We start from the raw sequence: 18141 nt of genomic DNA on the forward strand, positions 1-18141 counted from the left end.
GCAACCGGTCTGCTGCCTTGCTGTCACCCTGCAACCGGTCTGTTGCCTTGCTGTCACCCTGCAACCAGTCTGCTGCCTTGCTGTCACCCTGCAACCGGTCTGCTGCCTTGCTGTCACCCTGCAACCAGTCTGCTGCCTTGCTGTCACCCTGCAACCGGTCTGTGCTGTCACCCTGCAACCGGTCTGCTGCCTTGCTGTCACCCTGCAACCGTTCTGCTGCCTTGCTGTCACCCTGCAACCATTCTGCTGCCTTGCTTTCACCCTGCAACCGGTCTGCTGCCTTGCTGTCACCCTGCAACCGGTCTGTGCTGTCACCCTGCAACCGGTCTGCTGCCTTGCTGTCACCCTGCAACCGGTCTGTGCTGTCACCCTGCAACCGTTCTGCTGCCTTGCTGTCTCCCTGCAACCGGTCTGTGCTGTCACCCTGCAACCGTTCTGCTGCCTTGCTGTCACCCTGCAACCAGTCTGCTGCCTTGCTGTCACCCTGCAACCGTTCTGCTGCCTTGCTGTCACCCTGCAACCGGTCTGCTGCCTTGCTGTCACCCTGCAACCAGTCTGCTGCCTTGCTGTCACCCTGCAACCGGTCTGTGCTGTCACCCTGCAACCGTTCTGCTGCCTTGCTGTCACCCTGCAACCGTTCTGTTGCCTTGCTGTCACCCTGCAACCGTTCTGCTGCCTTGCTGTCACCCTGCAACCGGTCTGCTGCCTTGCTGTCACCCTGCAACCATTCTGCTGCCTTGCTGTCACCCTGCAACCGGTCTGTGCTGTCACCCTGCAACCGTTCTGCTGCCTTGCTGTCACCCTGCAACCGTTCTGCTGCCTTGCTGTCACCCTGCAACCGGTCTGCTGCCTTGCTGTCACCCTGCAACCGGTCTGCTGCCTTGCTGTCACCCTGCAACCGGTCTGCTGCCTTGCTTTCACCCTGCAACCGGTCTGCTGCCTTGCTGTCACCCTGCAACCGGTCTGCTGCCTTGCTGTCACCCTGCAACCGGTCTGTTGCCTTGCTGTCACCCTGCAACCAGTCTGCTGCCTTGCTTTCACCCTGCAACCGTTCTGCTGCCTTGCTTTCACCCTGCAACCGGTCTGCTGCCTTGCTTTCACCCTGCAACCGTTCTGCTGCCTTGCTTTCACCCTGCAACCGTTCTGCTGCCTTGCTTTCACCCTGCAACCGGTCTGCTGCCTTGCTTTCACCCTGCAACCGGTCTGCTGCCTTGCTGTCACCCTGCAACCGGTCTGTTGCCTTGCTGTCACCCTGCAACCAGTCTGCTGCCTTGCTGTCACCCTGCAACCGGTCTGCTGCCTTGCTGTCACCCTGCAACCAGTCTGCTGCCTTGCTGTCACCCTGCAACCGGTCTGTGCTGTCACCCTGCAACCGGTCTGCTGCCTTGCTGTCACCCTGCAACCGGTCTGTTGCCTTGCTGTCACCCTGCAACCAGTCTGCTGCCTTGCTGTCACCCTGCAACCGTTCTGCTGCCTTGCTGTCACCCTGCAACCAGTCTGCTGCCTTGCTGTCATCCTGCAACCGTTCTGCTGCCTTGCTGTCACCCTGCAACCAGTCTGCTGCCTTGCTGTCACCCTGCAACCGTTCTGCTGCCTTGCTGTCACCCTGCAACCAGTCTGCTGCCTTGCTGTCACCCTGCAACCGTTCTGCTGCCTTGCTGTCACCCTGCAACCGTTCTGCTGCCTTGCTGTCACCCTGCAACCAGTCTGCTGCCTTTCTGTCACCCTTAAGTTAAGTTAGTGGTTAAGTCAATGGTTAAGCTAGTGGTTAAGTCAATGGTTAAGCTAGTGGTTAAGTCAATGGTTAAGTGAATGGTTAAGCTAGTGGTTAAGCTAGTGGTTAAGTCAATGGTTAAGCTAGTGGTTAAGTCAATGGTTAAGTTAGTGGTTAAGTCAATGGTTAAGCTAGTTGTTAAGTCAATTGTTAAGCTAGTGGTTAAGTCAATGGTTAAGCTAGTGGTTAAGCTAGTGGTTAAGCTAGTGGTTAAGTCAATGGTTAAGCTAGTGGTTAAGTCAATGGTTAAGCTAGTGGTTAAGTCAATTGTTAAGCTAGTGGTTAAGTCAATGGTTAAGCTAGTGGTTAAGCTAGTGGTTAAGCTAGTGGTTAAGTCAATGGTTAAGCTAGTGGTTAAGTCAATGGTTAAGCTAGTTGTTAAGTCAATGGTTAAGCTAGTGGTTAAGCTAGTGGTTAAGTCAATGGTTAAGCTAGTGGTTAAGTCAATGGTTAAGTGAATGGTTAAGTGAATGGTTAAGTGAATGGTTAAGTCAATGGTTAAGTGAATGGTTAAGTTAGTGGTTAAGTCAATGGTTAAGCTAGTGGTTAAGCTAGTGGTTAAGTCAATGGTTAAGTGAATGATTAAGTTAGTGGTTAAGTCAATGGTTAAGTGAATGGTTAAGTTAGTGGTTAAGTCAATGGTTATGTGAATGGTTAAGCTAGTGGTTAAGTCAATGGTTAAGTGAATGATTAAGTTAGTGGTTAAGTCAATGGTTAAGCTAGTGGTTAAGTTAGTGGTTAAGTTAATGGTTAAGCTAGTGGTTAAGCTAGTGGTTAAGTCAATGGTTAAGCTAGTGGTTAAGTCAATGGTTAAGTGAATGGTTAAGTTAGTGGTTAAGTCAATGGTTAAGCTAGTGGTTAAGTTAATGGTTAAGCTAGTGGTTAAGCTAGTGGTTAAGTCAATGGTTAAGCTAGTGGTTAAGTCAATGGTTAAGCTAGTGGTTAAGTGAATGGTTAAGCTAGTGGTTAAGTCAATGGTTAAGCTAGTGGTTAAGTCAATGGTTAAGTCAATGGTTAAGCTAGTGGTTAAGTTAATGTGTTAAGGTTTGGGATAGGGTGGAAACAAAACAATAATAAATGAGTTCCTGTCACTGGGATTGAACACACACACGTCGGAGCCAGAGCTCATGGTTTACACCCTTGCAAAACACACGCCTACCTGATGGTAACTCATCGTTTCCCCTAGTGGCCGCTTTTGAAGGCAACTCCTGATGTCCTGAGTACCGAGACAGACTTCGAAGTGGATCTTCAGCAACCTGGCTGTTGTGACGGTGGGGGGTAGAGCAATACTCCCATCTGACTTACTCCTTACCCTGGGAGGGACCCTGGCCCAGGAGGGCAGTTACATCCGTTTACCCTGGGAGGTACCCTGGCCCAGGAGGGCAGTTACATCCGTTTACCCTGGGAGGTACCCTGCCCCAGGAGGGCAGTTACATCCGTTTACCCTGGGAGGTACCCTGGCCCAGGAGGGCAGTTACATCCGTTTACCCTGGGAGGTACCCTGGCCCAGGAGGGCAGTTACATCCGTTTACCCTGGGAGGTACCCTGGCCCAGGAGGGCAGTTATATCAGTTTATCCTGGCCCAGGAGGGCAGTTACATCCATTTACCCTGGGAGGTACCCTGGCCCAGGAGGGCAGTTACATCAGTTTATCCTGGCCCAGGAGGGCAGTTACATCAGTTTATCCTGGCCCAGGAGGGCAGTTACATCAGAAACTATGGAAGCGGAGGGTGTTGTGGTGGTAAACTGATCCGCACGCACGCACGCACGCACGCACGCACGCACGCACGCACGCACGCACGCACGCACGCACGCACGCACGCACGCACGCACGCACGCACGCACGCACGCACGCACGCACGCACGCACGCACGCACGCACGCACGCACGCACGCACGCACGCACGCACGCACGCACGCACACGCACACACACACACACACACACACACACACACACACACACACACACACACACACACACACACACACACACACACACACACACACACACACACACACACACACACACACACATCCTCACTTGATCTATAGCTTTTCCCTAAAGAAGGCTTCTGTTGCTGGGGCTTAGAATCCTGCAGCTCACTGGAAGGCAAAGCTCAGAGCCAGGGAAATACTAATGCTTGAGGGAAGTGAACAATATAATGTGAGAGAGAAGAGAGAGACAGAGAGAGAGCGAGAGAGAACGAGGGAGAGAGAGTGACAGAAAGAGAGCGAGAGAGAAGGAGAGAGACAGAGCAATAGCGAGAGAGAGAGAGAGACAGAGAGAGACAGCATAAGATAGAGAGAGAGGGAGAGAGAGAGAGCGAGGGAGAGAGAGAGAGAGAGGGAAAGACAGAGAGAGCGCGAGAAAGAGACAGAGAGAGAGAGAGAGAGAGAGAGAGAGAGAGATCGAGAGAGCGAGAAAGAGAGAGACAGAGAGAGGGAGAGGGAGAGAGAGAGCGATCGAGAGAGAGAGAGAGACAGAGAGATAGCGAGAAAGAGACAGAGAGAGAGACAGAGAGAGAGAGAGAGAGAGAGATCGAGAGACAGAGAGCGAGAAAGAAAGAGACAGAGAGCGAGACAGAGAGAGAGACAGAGAGAGAGACAGAGAGAGGGAGAGAGAGAGAGACAGAGAGAGGGAGAGAGAGAGACAGAGAGGGAGAGAGAGAGAGAGAGAGACAGAGAGAGGGAGAGAGAGATCGAGAGAGAGCAATACTCCCATCTGAAACTCATGGCTGTCTCTTTCTGGGTCAGCGCTCTCAGAAGAGAACAGGCACCATACACTGTACAGAGGGGTTTGGGGAGGAGCTCTTTTATGGGTCACGGACAGTTAATGAAGGTTTAATGGAGACCTAGAGCAGGTGAGTCTATATGTGTGTGAAGGTGCTCTTTGTGCATCAGTAAGTCTACAGTAGTGCTAGCGTACCGGCAAGATGAGACAAGTGGAGGAAGCATAGAGAGACAGGCAACTGAGAGATAGTGAGAAAGAACGCACACCGACACCCCAAGTGATTAGCAAGTATCATCTGTGTGGAAAACGGGTTGCGCCCAAAACAGAGAAACCACCAAACACAGACAGACACATCATTTAGCCTAATTAGAAGACTTAACACATGCAAAACTCAAGTCATCAGCACATGGCAGATAATACTAATAATTGTAGCGAAATAGGCTAATGACACTGTATTATGTGATTAGACTGTCATAACGTCCTGTCATATACATGTGGATACTTTATAAAGTCCTTTCCAAATGTATTTATTTAAATTGATTTGATAGTGCTTTCCCCAGAGAGACGCTCAAAAAAACTAAATGAAGATGCATTGTATACTTCGCCACAGAATTGTTTTCTAGAATGGATCCTAGAAGCATTAACCATGATTGAGAGAGCTGTTGAGAGAGGGAGCTGTTGAGAGAGGGAGCTGTTGAGAGAGGGAGCTGTTGAGAGAGGGAGCTGTTGAGAGAGGGAGCTGTTGCGAGAGGGAGCTGTTGAGAGAGGGAGCTGTTGAGAGAGGGAGCTGTTGAGAGAGGGAGCTGTTGAGAGTAGGAGCTGTTGAGAGAGGGAGCTGTTGCGAGAGGGAGATGTTGAGAGAGGGAGCTATTGAGAGAGGGAGCTGTTGCGAGAGGGAGCTGTTGAGAGAGGGAGCTGTTGAGAGAGGGAGCTTTTGAGAGTGGGAGCTGTTGAAAGAGGGAGCTGTTGAGAGAGGGAGCTGTGAGAGTGGGAGCTGTTGAGAGAGGGAGCTGTTGCGAGAGGGAGCTGTTGAGAGAGGGAGCTGTTGAGAGTGGGAGCTGTTGAGAGAGGGAGCTGTTGAGAGAGGGAGCTGTTGAGAGAGGGAGCTGTTGAGAGAGGGAGCTGTTGAGAGAGGGAGCTGTTGAGAGTGGGAGCTGTTGAGAGAGGGACAAGTACAAATAAATCGGCTCTAGTTTGTACCTGTTAGTTTTTTTTTCTTCCTACTCTCCCCTCTTCACCACAAATCTCTCTCGTCTCCTCTGCGGGAGTCTCTCTCTCTCGTCTCCTCTGCGGGAGTCTCTCTCTCTTGTCTCTTCTGCGGGAGCCTCTCTCTCACGTCTCCTCTGCGGGAGTCTCTCTCTCTCGTCTCCTCTGCGGGAGTCTCTCTCTCACGTCTCCTCTGCGGGAGTCTCTCTCTCTCGTCTCCTCTGCGGGAGTCTCTCTCTCTCGTCTCCTCTGCGGGAGTCTCTCTCTCTCGTCTCCTTTGCGGGAGTCTCTCTCTCTCGTCTCCTCTGCGGGAGTCTCTCTCTCTCGTCTCCTCTGCGGGAGTCTCTCTCTCTCGTCTCCTCTGTGGGAGTCTCTCTCTCTCGTCTCCTCTGCGGGTGTCTCTCTCGCTCGTCTCCTCTGCGGGAGTCTCTCTCTCTCGTCTCTTCTGCGGGAGCCTCACTCTCTCGTCTCCTCTGCGGGAGTCTCTCTCTCTCGTCTCCTCTGCGGGAGTCTCTCTCTCTCGTCTCCTTTGCGGGAGTCTCTCCCTCTCGTCTCCTCTGCGGGAGTCTCTCTCTCTCGTCTCCTTTGCGGGAGTCTCTCTCTCTCGTCTCCTCTGCGGGAGTCTCTCTCTCTCGTCTCCTCTGCGGGAGTCTCTCTCTCTCGTCTCCTCTGTGGGAGTCTCTCTCTCTCGTCTCCTCTGCGGGTGTCTCTCTCGCTCGTCTCCTCTGCGGGAGTCTCTCTCTCTCGTCTCTTCTGCGGGAGCCTCACTCTCTCGTCTCCTCTGCGGGAGTCTCTCTCTCTCGTCTCCTCTGCGGGAGTCTCTCTCTCTCGTCTCCTTTGCGGGAGTCTCTCCCTCTCGTCTCCTCTGCGGGAGTCTCTCTCTCTCGTCTCCTCTGCGGGAGTCTCTCACTCTCGTCTCCTCTGCGGGAGTCTCTCTCTCTCGTCTCCTCTGCGGGAGTCTCTCTCTCTCGTCTCCTCTGCGGGAGTCTCTCTCTCTCGTCTCCTCTGCGGGAGTCTCTCTCTCTCGTCTCCTCTGCGGGAGTCTCTCTCTCTCGTCTCCTCTGCGGGAGTCTCTCTCTCTCGTCTCCTCTGCGGGAGTCTCTCTCTCTCGTCTCCTCTGTGGGAGTCTCTCTCTCTCGTCTCCTCTGCGGGAGTCTCTCTCTCGCGTCTCCTCTGCGGAAGTCTCTCTCTCTCGTCTCCTCTACGGGAGTCTCTCTCTCTCGTCTCCTCTGCGGGAGTCTCTCTCTCGCGTCTCCTCTACGGGAGTCTCTCTCTCTCTCGTCTCCTCTGCGGGAGTCTCTCTCTCTCGTCTCCTCTGCGGGAGTCTCTCTCTCTCGTCTCTTCTGCGGGAGCCTCTCTCTCACGTCTCCTCTGCGGGAGTCTCTCTCTCTCGTCTCCTCTGCGGGAGTCTCTCTCTCACGTCTCCTCTGCGGGAGTCTCTCTCTCTCGTCTCCTCTGCGGGAGTCTCTCTCTCTCGTCTCCTCTGCGGGAGTCTCTCTCTCGCGTCTCCTCTGCGGGAGTCTCTCTCTCGCGTCTCCTCTGCGGGAGTCTCTCTCTCTCGTCTCCTCTGCGGGAGTCTCTCTCTCTCGTCTCCTCTGCGGGAGTCTCTCTCTCTCGTCTCCTCTGCGGGAGTCTCTCTCTCGTCTCCTCTGCGAGCCCCTCTCTCTTGCGTCTCCTCCGTGAGCCCCTCTCTCTTTCTCTCTCTCTCTCTCTCTCTCTCTCTCTCTCTCGTGTCTCCTCTGCGAGCCTCTCTCTCTCTCTCTCGCGCGTCTCCTCTGCGAGCCTCTCTCTCTCTCTCTGCGTTCACACAACTCTGGTAGAAGAGGTGAGATTGTCAGCTTGTGTTCTCATATCTCTCAGCAGCATAGTCAGCTTTAGGCCCACTTTACACACTGCCAGACTTTTCACACTACTCAATAACACACTGTAAACAAAAATGTTATTTCGATCCCATTGGATGTTGAATAAACATTAGGATTAGGCAGGGTGGTTATCATGTTGCTGAACTCTTCACACTATAATCAGAACAGATAGGACCCACCAACAGGCCATGGCAGGATGGGTTATTAAATAACAGATAGGACCCACCAACAGGCCATGGCAGGATGGATTATTAAATAACAGATAGGACCCACCAACAGGTCATGGCAGGATGGGTTATTAAATAACAGATAGGACCCACTGACAGGCCATGGCAGGATGGGTTATTAAATAACATATAGGACCCACTGACAGACCATGGCAGGATGGGTTATTAAATAACAGATAGGACCCACCAACAGGCCATGGCAGGATGGGTGATTAAATAACAGGTAGGACCCACTGACAGGGTGTGGCAGGAAAGAGTTATTAAATAACAGATAGGACCTACTGACAGGGTGTGGCAGGAATGAGTTATTAAATAACAGATAGGACCCACTGACAGGGTGTGGCAGGAATGAGTTATTAAATAACAGATAGGACCCACTGACAGGGTGTGGCAGGAATGAGTTATTAAATAACAGATAGGACCCACTGACAGGGTGTGGCAGGAATGAGTTATTAAATAACAGATAGGACCCACTGACAGGGTATGGTAGGATGGGTTAAAGGACAGGTAGGACTCACTAACAGGCCATGGCAGGATGGGTTATTAAATAACAGATAGGACCCACTGACAGGGTATGGTAGGATGGGTTAAAGGACAGATAGGACCCACTGACAGGCCATGGCAGGATGGGTTATTAAATAACAGATAGGACCCACTGACAGGCCATGGCAGGATGGGTTATTAAATAACAGATAGGACCCACTGACAGGCCATGGCAGGATGGGTTATTAAATAACAGACAGGACACACTGACAGGCCATGGCAGGATGGGTTATTAAATAACAGATAGGACCCACTGACAGGGTATGGTAGGATGGGTTAAAGGACAGGTAGGACTCACTAACAGGGTATGGTAGGATGGGTTAAAGGACAGGTAGGACTCACTAACAGGGTGAGGCAGGATGGGTTAAAGGACAGGTAGGACTCACTAACAGGGTGAGGTAGGATGGGTTAAAGGACAGGTAGGACTCACTAACAGGGTATGGTAGGATGGGTTAAAGGACAGGTAGGACTCACTAACAGGGTATGGTAGGATGGGTTAAAGGACAGGTAGGACTCACTAACAGGGTATGGTAGGATGGGTTAAAGGACAGGTAGGACTCACTAACAGGGTGAGGCAGGATGGGTTAAAGGACAGGTAGGACTCACTAACAGGGTATGGTAGGATGGGTTAAAGGACAGGTAGGACTCACTAACAGGGTGAGGCAGGATGGGTTAAAGGACAGGTAGGACTCACTAACAGGGTATGGTAGGATGGGTTAAAGGACAGGTAGGACTCACTAACAGGGTGAGGCAGGATGGGTTAAAGGACAGGTAGGACTCACTAACAGGGTGAGGCAGGATGGGTTAAAGGACAGGTAGGACTCACTAACAGGGTATGGTAGGATGGGTTAAAGGACAGGTAGGACTCACTAACAGGGTGAGGCAGGATGGGTTAAAGGACAGGTAGGACTCACTAACAGGGTATGGTAGGATGGGTTAAAGGACAGGTAGGACTCACTAACAGGGTGAGGCAGGATGGGTTAAAGGACAGGTAGGACTCACTAACATGGTGTGGTAGGATGGGTTAAAGGACAGGTAGGACTCACTAACAGGGTATGGTAGGTTGGGTTAAAGGACAGGTAGGACTCACTAACAGGGTGTGGTAGGATGGGTTAAAGGACAGGTAGGACTCACTAACAGGGTGTGGTAGGATGGGTTAAAGGACAGGTAGGACCCACTAACAGGGTATGGCAGGGGAGGTGTACACATTGCTAAACTCTTTAAACTACAGACAGTCTGTAACAGGGTGAGGGAGGGTGTATACAAGCACCACAAGTTCTTAAGTAAAGAAAACTATGAATGGAAGATATGTACTACAGGGATAATAAATCTTGTGCCAGTAATTTGCACTTCTTGTGATGTCCAATTCAAAACCCTTTTAGATTCCAACACCATCTTCTGTAGGTGAGTACCTGTGTTTCTCTCTATACAGTGAGAGAGAGAGATGAGGAGGAGATTATTCCTCTTCAGTCTGCCGTAGTGAAAAGTAGATAAGCAATAAAGAGGAACAGATAACACCAACCACCAACAGAGTAGTTCCATTACTGGGACTTATTGCATTCAAAATGGCACCCTACTCCCTATATACTGCACTACTTTTGACCAGAGCCCAATGTTTTGGTTAAACGTAGTGCTCTATACAGGGAATAGGGTTTAATTTGGGATGCAGGCCCCAACTTCTGCAAGAGAGGAAATACAGAGGCCCTAATTATCCAGAGAATGACATCCTTCTCCGGCTGAAAAAAATTACTTCAGCCACAAATGTATTTTCCCATCATCCTCGACGGGGTCATTGTCATATTTACTTAAATGTAGCCATATAACGATTTTCATCCAATCCACATTGTGCCACTTTACATATTGAGTGGAAGACAGGGAAGAAGAAGAGGAAGGAGAAAAAAGCTTTATTTTGGGCAGAAGGAAGTAATTCAGGAATGAAGGAAGGAAGTAAGGAAGGTCTGTGTGTGTATGAGAGAGAGACAGAGAGAGAGAGAGAGAGAGAGACAGAGTAAAAGAGAGAGAGAGAGAGAGAGAGAGAGAGAGAGAGAGAGAGAGAGAGAGAGAGAGAGAGAGAGAGAGAGAGAGAGAGAGAGAGAGAGAGAGAGAGAGAGAGAGAGAGAGAGAGAGAGAGAGAGAGAGAGAGAGAGAGAGAGAGAGAGAGAGAGAGAGAGAGAAAGTAAAAGAGAGAAATAGTAAAAGAGAGAGACTAGACTGTGAAGACGAGTTGTGATACATTGGTGCCGTAACGTCAATGCCCAGGTACAGCGCCCACTAGGGTGAAGATGGTGAACCCTCCTGCCCACATGTTAGTCGATGCCTCTCGTTTCTTCTATTCTGCTGAAAGCAACGTGTTGCTCCACCACCGCTTTTAAATCCCCCTCCGCTATTAGCAGCTAGTTCTCTATTTTGGAGGTATATCTAAAAGTCCTCGATATGACCTTCTCTCTATTTGTCTCTGTCTGTTTTTAGCTCTTGCAATGAGCAAAAGTAAGACCAAAAGCTGATGAATATAGATTTGAACATCTGAGCTTGGTCACCATGACAACCTTCCTATAGATCGTAATGTAACGTTGCAGATGACTTAGCCATTTGTTACCCTCAGGACAACCTGAGCCCCAACACATACACAACCGCACCCACTCACAAACCTCCCTAACCACCTAACCACCCAACCTCACAGAACACCACACACTCACAACCCCCCCCTAACCACCCAACCTCACAGAACACCACACACCCGCACCCACACCCACTCACAACCCCCCCCCCCCCTAACCATCCAACCTCACAGAACACCACACACCCACTCACAACCCCTGCTAACCACCCAACCTCACAGAACACCACACACCCACACCCACTCACAACCCCCCCTTAACCACCCAACCTCACAGAACCCCACACCCCTGCACCCACTCACAAACCCCGCTAACCACCCAACCTCACAAACCCCACACCCCTGCACCCACTCACAAACCCCCCTAACCACCCAACTACACAGAACCCCCACCCCCACCCCCACACACACTCACAAACCCCCCTAAATCACCTGAGCAGAAAGGCATGGGTACGCTCCAGTGGCCATTAAGCTGGCAGGTGCGTGCCGACTCGCCCTTCAGCTGCCGCCCCCCTGTGCAGGTGTAGCGAACCGTGGAGCCGAAGGTGAACTTGTCCCCGCTCAGTTGGCCGTTGGGAGGGCACCCAGGGTGACCACAGTCCACCACTGGAGGAGAGAGACACACACAATGGATGCCATCAGTTCAGAGTGCTGACCGGTCTAACGTAGTGGAAGGTGCTGTTTCTACAGGATTGAAACCTATTCACTCCTTTTGACCAGGCCCCATAGGGAATAGAGTGGCATTTGCGATGTAGCCTGTCCAGTATTTTAGCAGTAAAGACAGAATGAGATGTGACTATGGTGTAAACACTGTTCTGGCCTACGTCTCGATGAGGGAGGATACTGTATCATACAAACTACTTTACTACTTTCAAAACTAATTCAGATAATACAAACTATGGGCTACATTTCCCAGACCCAGATTAAAAGCACTTTATAGACCAGGACTTGATTTGATTTGATCTGGATCCAGGTACCGTCCAAAATGTACTGTACCGTAATGGTAACGATCCAAAGTAGATGGTACCATCCTCATCCTTTGTAATAATTCTCCGTTTCCTTTTTAATGTTGTAAATGATCAACTTCTTTCTTCAGACATTCACCCTACAATGTGCTACAATCAGCAAGTTTCCTTTAAACTTTCTCCCTTTTTGTCGGCTCCTGGCCGATACAAAGTTAACGTGCTGAAGCAACGGACTGGATGAGGTGTGTCTAAATGAGAAGAACATTTTGGACACGGTGTCAATGTTGCAGGAGGTGGATCAAACAGGGAACTAGGCATTGAGGAGAAAAGAGCACATTGATTAATTCTGTCCAACGTCTTTCTGCCCCTTTTAAAACACATGGCAACAGGAACACCAAACTGATAGGGACAAAGTAGAGCTAAGTTATGGTCAGGTTTAAGATAAAACAGGAGGCGGCACATCATGTTCAATAAGGTTGAGGTTGGGTTCAAACTTCAAAGGAGAAAACTGATTGGAGCACACTACGTGCCCCTCAACCAGTAGGAAGCCCAGGTTGTGTTTAGAACTCCGAGACAGCCAGTAGGAAGCCTTGAAGCCAAGCGTTTAGACATGCCAAGTTGCCAGTACAGCAGGTCCCTGGTGCAGCTTGTTTTAGAGGAGAATGTTGCAGGTACACACCATAAAACAGAAGGATCAGCTGCCAACCTGGCATCCCTAATTAGTCTAATATCCACAGCGCTGTTCCACCTGTCCCTCAATTAGAACACTGATCTTAAGCTGCAGGGGGTCACGCAACTCATTCAGCCTCAATTAAAGGAATAATATGCTAATTAGCCACAAGTGCCAAGTTGCTAAGTCGGCAGTCTCTCTCCGGGAAAGAGACAGTCTGTGAGACAGTGACAACAAATTATAGGAACAGATGACAGTAGATAAATACCACCAATGCTTTTGAGCAGGTGCTGGATATCAAAACAAGTTCAGTGAATGGTAAAAAGAGACTCCGCACACTGCAATCAGCGGTATGCTCCCAATGTGCTTTATCAGTGACAATGTTTTCAACCGTCAAAACTTCTCCAATATACCACATATGAGTATAAGTAGCAGTGTGCAGATTGCTGAGTCTCTTTTGACCATATACAGTGACAACAGACTCACCGATACACTCAGGTAGAGGCTTGTCCCACTGTCCCGTGGGTTGACAGGTGAGAACCGGAGAACCGAACAGGTAGAAACCTGGGTTGCAATCGTAGAACACCACGGTTCCAAAGGTGAAGTTTCCGTGTTCTATCTTACTCTGTCTGATGGAGTTGGCTGGGATGCCAGGATCGGAGCAGTTGACCACTGAAGAGGAAGACAGGGAGGGGGAAATAGACAAGCTTGTGTTATTTGGCGGAAACATGGAAGGGATAAATTCATTCTAACACTTAGGAGGACACGCCTAACCCTCTGCAGTCACTCAAATAGGGCCAAATGCTGACATGGATCTGCCTTTCTGCGATAATCTTCCATTGATCTCAATCCATGATTCACTCTATTGACAACAGAGTGAAGGAAAAGCAGCCAACAAGACCTCAGCATATGTGGGAACTCCTTCAAGACTGTTGGAAAAGCATTCCAAATAGGGATATCTTCTGTATACCACCCCTACCTTGTCACAACAACTGATTGGCTCAAACGCATTAAGAAGGAACAATATTCCACAAATTAACTTTTAACAAGGCACACCTGTTAATTGAAATGCATTCCAGGTGACTACCTCATGAAGCTGGTTGAGAGAATGCCAAGAGTGTGCAAAGCTGTCATCAAGGCAAAGGGTGGCTACTTTGAAAAATCTCAAATGTATTTTGATATGTTTAACACTTTTTTGGTTACTATATGATTCCATATGTGTTATTTCATAGTTTTGATGTCTTCACTATTATTCTACAATGTAGAAAATAGTAAAAATAAAGAAAAACCCTTGAATGAGTAGGTGTGTTCAAACTTTTGACTGGTACTGTATATATACACACAGTGCCGGAACGTATTCAGACCCCTTGACTTTTCCCACATTTTGTTACGTTACAGCCTTATTCTACAATTGATTAAATGTATTTGTTTCCTCATCAATCTACACACAACACCTCATAATGACAAAGCAAAAGCAGGTTTTTAGAAATGTATAAAAAATGCAAACTGACATATCACATTTACATAAGTATTCAGACCTTTTACTCAGTACTTTGTTGTAGCACCTTTGGTAGCGATTAGAGCATTGAGTCTTTGTGGGTATGATGCTACAAGCTTGGCACACCTGTATTTGGGGAGTTTCTCTCATTCTTCTCTGCAGATCCTCTCAAGCTCTGTCAGGTTGGATGGGGAGCATTGCTGCACAGCAATTTTCAGGTCTCTCCAGAGATGTTCGATCGGGTTCAAGTCCGGGCTCTGGCTGGGCCACTCAAGGACATTCAGAGACTTGTCCCGAGGCCACTCCTGCATTGTCTTGGCTGTGTGCTTAGGGTCATTGTCCTGTTGGAAGGTGAACCTTCGCCCCAGTCTGAGGTCCTGAGCACTCTAGAGCCAGTTTCATCATAGCTCTTGATTGTTTTTGCGACTGCACTTGAACAAACTTGAAAAGTTCTTGAAATTTTCCAGATTGACTGACCTTCATGATGGACTATCATTTCTCTTTGCTTATTTTAGCTGTTCTTGACATAATATGGACTTAGACCTTTCCCAAATAAGGATATCTTCTGTATACCACCCCTACCTTGTCACAACAACTGATTGGCTCAAACGCATTAAGAAGGAATGTAATTCCACAAATTAACTTTTAACAAGGCACACCTGTTAATTGAAATGCATTCCATGTGACTACCTCGTGAAGCTGGTTGAGAGAATGAGTATAAGTAAAATTACATATGTTTGGAACCTTAAACAACTAAACACAACTATACACCCGAAAAATAAGTACGTTAGTTTCGCCCCCCTATGTTACTTTCGTCCCATTTCTCCCCTACATGGCACAATGGCTTATTATGAATTCCAAGAACCTGAGACATTGATTCACCTGTATGAAAAAAGGCCAACACAATGAGGGCTTAATATTTTCACTTGACAGAGTAATCCAATCAGATACTACGTTACTGACACTAGTTTGTTTGATATGCAGGGCTCGTACAACATCAGTCTGACCCTGGATTTAGCCTCTGGTTACCTCAGGGTAAGAATCCTCTATAACGGAAGTACCATAAGCTCCATGAGATGGTTTCAGATAATCAACCCCCCCACCGCAGCTCTTCCACACATTCTGAATATTATATTATACATTTACAGTATAACACAGCAAACACATGGTCACAAAATCATATTACAGACGTTAGTCTGGTTGCATGTTGAAATGCATCACTGTAAACTAAATCACATGCAAGGCAAATGTCATGCACTGGGAACCATTCAAAAACACTATACCGGTCAGTGATACCACCACAATCATATCCAATGACGTTCAAGAGGCCGTCCTAGCCTATGATACCACCACAATCATATCCTATGACGTTCAAGAGGCCGTCCTAGCCTATGATACCACCACAATCATATCCAATGATGTTCAAGAGGCCATCTTAGCCTATGATACCATAGCCTATGATACCACCACAATCATATCCAATGATGTTCAAGAGCCCGTCCTAGCCTATGACCCTAACTCACAACAACCACATAACAGACAGAAACACAGAGCAACCAAATGTCCCCCTTCCCCCTACACAGAGGCCATTGTCATGCTGATTGGTTACAATGCTGATTGGTAACAACCCCACTACAAGCCATGATGAACCCCTCCTCATTCATCCCCATTTTACCCAGAGTGCACTGCAGGGATCAGGCGGAACGAGCAAGCGTACTCCGTGTGAATAGAAGACTTAACTTTTTTCCCCACCTTTACACGTTGGTGGTGGCTGGCTCCACTGGCGCGTGGCCTGGCACTGGGCCCTCGAGGGCCCCTCCATCACATAGCCCATGTTGCAGGAGAAGCTCACCACGTCGTTCAGGTTGAAGCCGTTACCGATGGCCCGCCCGTAGATGGGGCTTCCTGGGTGTCCACAGCTGATAGCTGGGGGCAGAGAGAGATATTGACATTGAGATTCCATATTGAATCATACTGTATGTGATGTATCGTATAAAAGTAAGGGTAATATTGAGATTCCATATTGAATCATACTGTATGTGATGTATCGTATAAAAGTAAGGGTAATATTGAGATTCCATATTGAATCATGCTGTATGTAATATACCATATAAAAGGGTAACATTGATATATAATTGGATCTATGGATTTCACGACTGGGCAGGGGTGCAGCCATGGATGGGCCTGAAAGGGCATAGGCCCACCCACTGGGGAGCCAGGCTCAGCCAATCAGAATGAGTTTTTCCCCACAAAAGGGCTTTATGACAGACAGAAATACTCCTCAGTTTATATTTTTGTTCAGTGTAGGTAATAATCCACCGGGTGCTCATTTGTTCACTGCAAAAACACACCCTATTGAGCTTTCAAAGCATAGCTGGACCTTGAACAGGGAATTTAAGCCAAAAATGAACCAGTGGAGCTTGAACGCAGCCCCACATTCACTTACTGTGCCATAGAGTGGACATAACAATAGGTTACCAATGGAACTGTGATATGGCTGTGTGGCTTTGTTATCAATAGGCTAGGGGCTAGAACTATCAACAGTTCAGACAGAAGGTCTTAATTACAGAACTACAATGAATAGAAGCGGCGTCCCCGTTCAAGTCAATAATGCCATACAATGGATGGACTGGCGGCCATTTTGAGTGTCTCATTCTATTTCTATGGTCTCAATCACCTCTCAAACTGATATTCAGGAGGACTAATGGCGAAGGACTGTCGTATTGCCGCTTCGTAGACCACTGCCCTGAAGAGTGTCATTCCCCATCAGGTCCCACTGGTCTAAACTCATTGGCCATCTGTCAGCTCACCCGAATGGCTAATCCAATGGATGGCGGCCATTTTCACGCCAATGGCGCAAACCACATTAGTTGTGCTCAATTGCAGGCATTTGCTGAGCGATGCAGAAGTGATGGCTGAGCATACTGTGTAACTGATTATATATCCTCTCTCCAGCTCTGGGAGGCGTTTCTCTGTCCGCCTGGGAGGCATGGGTCCTGGGAGGGGAGAAACTGGTGGTTCTGGGGCCTATATATGGGGCCATGGGGACATGATACTAGGAGGGATACTGTAAGCCTGACATTGTGGGACTTTATCAGTGAGAGGGAGACTGTCAGGGACTTATGAAATGAGATAATGGACCAGACTGAGTCAGTGAGGGAGAGAGACAAGAGGGAGGGAGAGGGAGAGAGTGAGAGAGGGAGGGAGAGAGTGAGGGAGAGAGTGAGGGAGAGAGACAAGAGGGAGGGAGAGAGAGGGTGAGGGACAGAGATTGTTTTTTTAAATTAATTTTTATTTCACCTTTATTTATTAACCAGGTAGGCCAGTTGAGAACAAGTTCTCATTTACAACTGCGACACAAACAACACAGAGTTACCCATGGGATAAACAAAAGTACAGACAATAACACAATATAAAAATCTATATACAGTGTGTGCAAATGGAGTAAGAAGGGATAAGTATGGGTGAGTGGGCTAAGTATGGGTGAGTGGGATAAGTATGGGTGAGTGGGCTAAGTATGGGTGAGTGGGCTAAGTATGGGCGAGTGGGATAAGTATGGGTGAGTGGGATAAGTATGGGTGAGTGGGATAAGTATGGGTGAGTGGGATAAGTATGGGTGAGTGGGCTAAGTATGGGTGAGTGGGCTAAGTATGGGTGAGTGGGATAAGTATGGGTGAGTGGGCTAAGTATGGGTGAGTGGGCTAAGTATGGGTGAGTGGGCTAAGTATGGGTGAGTGGGCTAAGTATGGGTGAGTGGGATAAGTATGGGTGAGTGGGCTAAGTATGGGTGAGTGGGATAAGTATGGGTGAGTGGGCTAAGTATGGGTGAGTGATTGTATACTGGTCTGGAAGTCAGTGTGTTAGGCCAGGGATCCTCAAACTGGGATGGTACTGCAGGGGGTCCACAGCCAGATCTCAAAATATTTATTATTATTTTATAATTTTTTACATTTCATTTATTTTTTTAATCAATATTACTAACATCAACAGATTTAACACATTTTGGCCAGTAGGGACACCAGCAAATCAGCTCCAAGTGATTTACATTT

At 48.6% G+C, this 18141-nt stretch overlaps 1 protein-coding gene across 2 annotated transcripts in view; it reads right to left on the reverse strand.

The window, feature by feature from the left end:
* Positions 1 to 18141, reverse strand: part of LOC139555242 (CUB and sushi domain-containing protein 3-like) — a 773621-nt gene that overhangs the window by 75770 nt on the left and 679710 nt on the right. For both annotated transcript variants that reach the window (XM_071368883.1, XM_071368882.1), the window contains exons 54-56: positions 15845 to 16018; positions 13081 to 13266; positions 11392 to 11565 (exon numbers count right to left, since the gene is read on the reverse strand). In XM_071368883.1, coding sequence (XP_071224984.1) covers positions 11392 to 11565; positions 13081 to 13266; positions 15845 to 16018 — 534 coding nt within the window. The remainder of the gene's footprint in view (positions 1 to 11391; positions 11566 to 13080; positions 13267 to 15844; positions 16019 to 18141) is intronic.

This window comes from Salvelinus alpinus, chromosome 26 (genome assembly GCF_045679555.1).
Source record: "Salvelinus alpinus chromosome 26, SLU_Salpinus.1, whole genome shotgun sequence".
NCBI lineage: Eukaryota > Metazoa > Chordata > Actinopteri > Salmoniformes > Salmonidae > Salvelinus > Salvelinus alpinus.